We start from the raw sequence: 3,728 nt of genomic DNA, 5'->3' as shown, positions 1-3,728 counted from the left end.
GAGAAAGGTGATGTAACCACATATAACACTGTTTCCCCACTCTCTGGAAGACATTGACTGGCACTTATCCAAGTGCTAATTCTGAATGTTGGAGATTCCAGAGTGAACTGCCATCAAGCTTCTCGACATCACAGCTGCGCCCAAACTTATTCTGGTCTCATGTCCTCACATAACTTGCATTTTTATACAAGGCCGTTCAACCCTCCTGCGGCTGAGCCACATCACTTACCTCTGTAACATGTGGTCCTTTAGAATATGGCAGTTCTGGAACTGTGTGATTGGGGCATCCGAGACCGATTTATTGGATGGCATTGTTTAAAGGGAGGAAGAATTCCCTGCAAGAGATAATTGGAATGGTTGAGGTGTCACAGTTCGCTGCCACAGATGCGATGAGGCGCGTATTACTGATGGAACAGGCTGTGCAGGCAGCAGGAAGCTTTACCGTACCATTGCACAGAAAGATTGCTCCAACATATAGACCACACCCAAACTTGAACCCTTCCCCAGTCCGTCTTATTGTATGTATAGGTAAACCGAGACCTTCATTTGATCTGAAGACCAGCAGTGGGAATTCACATCAGCTTACACTGGGGGCAGGTTTGGCAGCAATGGGGCATTACCTTCTGCCCTGTACATACCAGACATGCTAGACACGAGGCTCCCAAAGCAAACGCTCTACTCAGAACTTCTTCACGGCAAGCGAGCCAAAGGTGGGCAGAGGAATCGTTACAAGGACACCCTCAAAGCCCCCCTGATAAAGTGCAACATTCCCACCGACACCTGGGAGTCCCTGGCCAAAGATCGCCCAAAGTGGAGGGAGTACATCCGGGAGGGCGCTGAGCAACCTCGAGTCTCGTCGCCGAGAACATGCAGAAATCAAGCGCAGACAGTGAAAGGAGCGTGCGGCAAACCAGTCCCACCCACCCTCTTTCCCTCACCGACGATCTGTTCAATCTGTGACAGGGACTGTTCAGCCACCTAAGGACTCATTTTTAGAGTGGAAGCAAGTCTTCCTCGATTCCGAGGGACTGCCTATGATGATGACCTTTCTCTAACATCAGGAAAGTCTTCAGCCAGAAGATAACATAGAAACATAGAAAATAGGTGCAGGAGTAGGCCATTCGGCCCTTCTAGCCTGCACCGCCATTCAATGAGTTCATGGCTGAACATGCAACTTCAGTACCCCGTTCCTGCTTTCTCACCATACCCCTTGATTCCCCTAGTAGTAAGGACTTCATCTAACTCCTTTTTGAATATATTTAGTGAATTGGCCTCAACAATTTTCTGTGGTAGAGAATTCCACAGGTTCACCACTCTCTGGGTGAAGAAATTCCTCCTCATCTCGGTCCTAAATAGCTTCCCCCTTATCCTTAGACTGTGTCCCCTGGTTCTGGACTTCCCCAACATTGGGAACATTCTTCCTGCATCTAACCTGTCTAAACCCGTCAGAATTTTAAACGTTTCTATGAGGTCCCCTCTCATTCTTCTGAACTCCAGTGAATACAAGCCCAGTTGATCCAGTCTTTCTTGATAGGTCAGTCCCGCCATCCCGGGAATCAGTCTGGTGAATCTTCGCTGCACTCCCTCAATAGCAAGAATGTCCTTCCTCAAGTTAGGAGACCAAAACTGTACACAATACTCCAGGTGTGGCCTCACCAAGGCCCTGTACAATTGTAGCAACACCTCCCTGCCCCTGTACTCAAATCCTCTCGCTATGAAGGCCAACATGCCATTTGCTTTCTTAACCGCCTGCTGTACCTGCATGCCAACCTTCAATGACTGATGTACCATGACACCCAGGTCTCTTTGCACCTCCCCTTTTCCTAATTTGTCACCATTCAGATAATAGTCTGTCTCTCTGTTTTTACCACCAAAGTGGATAACCTCACATTTATCCACATTATACTTCATCTGCCATGCATTTGCCCACTCACCTAACCTATCCAAGTCGCTCTGCAGCCTCATAGCATCCTCCTCGCAGCTCACGCTGCCACCCAACTTAGTGTCATCCGCAAATTTGGAGATACTACATTTAATCCCCTCGTCTAAATCATTAATGTACAGTGTAAACAGCTGGGGCCCCAGCACAGAACCTTGCGGTACCCCACTAGTCACTGCCTGCCATTCTGAAAAGTCCCCATTTACTCCTACTCTTTGCTTCCTGTCTGACAACCAGTTCTCAATCCATGTCAGCTAACTACCCCCAATCCCATGTGTGCCCTTTGTCCCATTGGTGTCAGACCCAATCTGAGCCTAAACAGGGGCTGAATCTAGTTTGGAGAGAACCATCATGTAGAAATGGTTCTATAATATAAACAGGGCATCAAATACCAAGTGCTGTAATCAGCAAAGGAGGGAAGAATCACAGTTATCCAGCAACCTTCGCTGCAGAGATCTGTTTTGTAAAATAAAAAATATATAGATGGTCACTGCATTCCTGCGTTGGTCAGAATCATCAAAGAATTCTGCTTTTCTCCAAATATTGCACTGGAATCATAGTAATCCACCCGAGCAGGTAAACAGGACCTCAGTTTTTAACATCTTATTCCAAAGAACAAGTTACTGCACTAAAGTGTCAGCCTACTTGCTCCAGTCCAGAGTGTGGCTTGAACCCATGACCTATGGCAATAGTGCAACCAACTGAGCTACACTAACAGTAATGCTACACATTGACAATTATATTCTCAACATCTTATTTGCCATAGAATTTAATTCAGCTGCTTCCACATGATGAGGGTGACAGTAGATGAACTCGGCACCTATACTGGCCACCTGTACAGAGAATGGGCGAAGTGCTGCTGGCCCCAAATGATGAAAGCACTGCCTAAGGCACAGCAGAACTAGGGGCTTTGTTTCAGTGGGTTTAACCCCGATTTTGGAATTCATCTTTCAGAGGGAACTCATCAAAATTCAGGGTAAGGAACTCATTGGATGCTCTTTCAAAGAGTCAGCACAAACGCGATGGGTTGATTGCGTGCTGTATGATTCGGATTACTCAGCAGCAACTTATGTTCTGCTTTTTCTTCAACCTTTACACTTTGTAAGTGAGGCTTTATCTCAGCTGCTGAAATCAACTGGAATGTGCAAATCAGTGACTGGGCTGTATACTGAGCCCCTTATCACGATCTGCCTCTCCTGGTTTTGCTGTGAAGGGACGACCACAGTGCAAGTGCTCACTGCACTGGAACCAAAACTCTTCCACTCCCTCCTCTTCATTCCCCTCCGACATTGTATCAGCCGTGGCGAAGTTGGAGTGACGTTAAACCGAGGCCCCGTCTGCCCTCTTAGGTGGATGTAAAAGATCCCATGGAACTATTTGAAAGAAGAGCAGGGAGTTATCCCCAGTGTCCTGGACCAATAGTTATCCCTCAATCAACATAACAAAAAACATTATCTGGGTCACTGTCACAGTGCTGTTTGTGGGAGCTTGTTGTGCGCCAATTGGCAGCTGCCTTTCCCACATTACACACTCCAAAAGTACTCCATTGGCTGTAAAGGGCACGGAGACGTCCCGAGCTTGTGCAGCGTGCTATAGAAATGTAAGTCGGCTCCCGGCTCCCGGCTCGGCCCTGCCCCCCGCCCCGTTACCTGGCCCTCGCTGCGATACCCCGCGGGCTCGCTCAGTCCGACCCGCTCCCGCTCCGTGCATCACGTCACGTGACTCTCCGGGGGTCAGGTGACCGGCGGGTCACGTGTCCTCCATTATTGACAGGCCGCCGCCATCTTTG

General features: G+C 48.3%; 1 protein-coding gene across 1 annotated transcript in view; it reads right to left on the bottom strand.

Moving 5' to 3' along the window:
- The window catches only part of amdhd2 (amidohydrolase domain containing 2), a 43,067-nt gene extending 39,385 nt beyond the window's left edge, over positions 1-3,682 (bottom strand). Inside the window, 2 exon segments of the mRNA XM_070900827.1 lie at positions 230-335; positions 3,589-3,682. Coding sequence (XP_070756928.1) covers positions 230-312 — 83 coding nt within the window. The 5' untranslated portion in view covers positions 313-335; positions 3,589-3,682.
- Positions 3,683-3,728: the final 46 nt, after the last annotated feature.

Source organism: Pristiophorus japonicus, chromosome 15 (genome assembly GCF_044704955.1).
Source record: "Pristiophorus japonicus isolate sPriJap1 chromosome 15, sPriJap1.hap1, whole genome shotgun sequence".
NCBI classification, from domain to species: Eukaryota; Metazoa; Chordata; class Chondrichthyes; family Pristiophoridae; genus Pristiophorus; species Pristiophorus japonicus.
The sequence above is the reverse complement of the archived record's forward strand: the minus strand, read 5'-3'. Positions and strand labels throughout refer to the sequence as shown.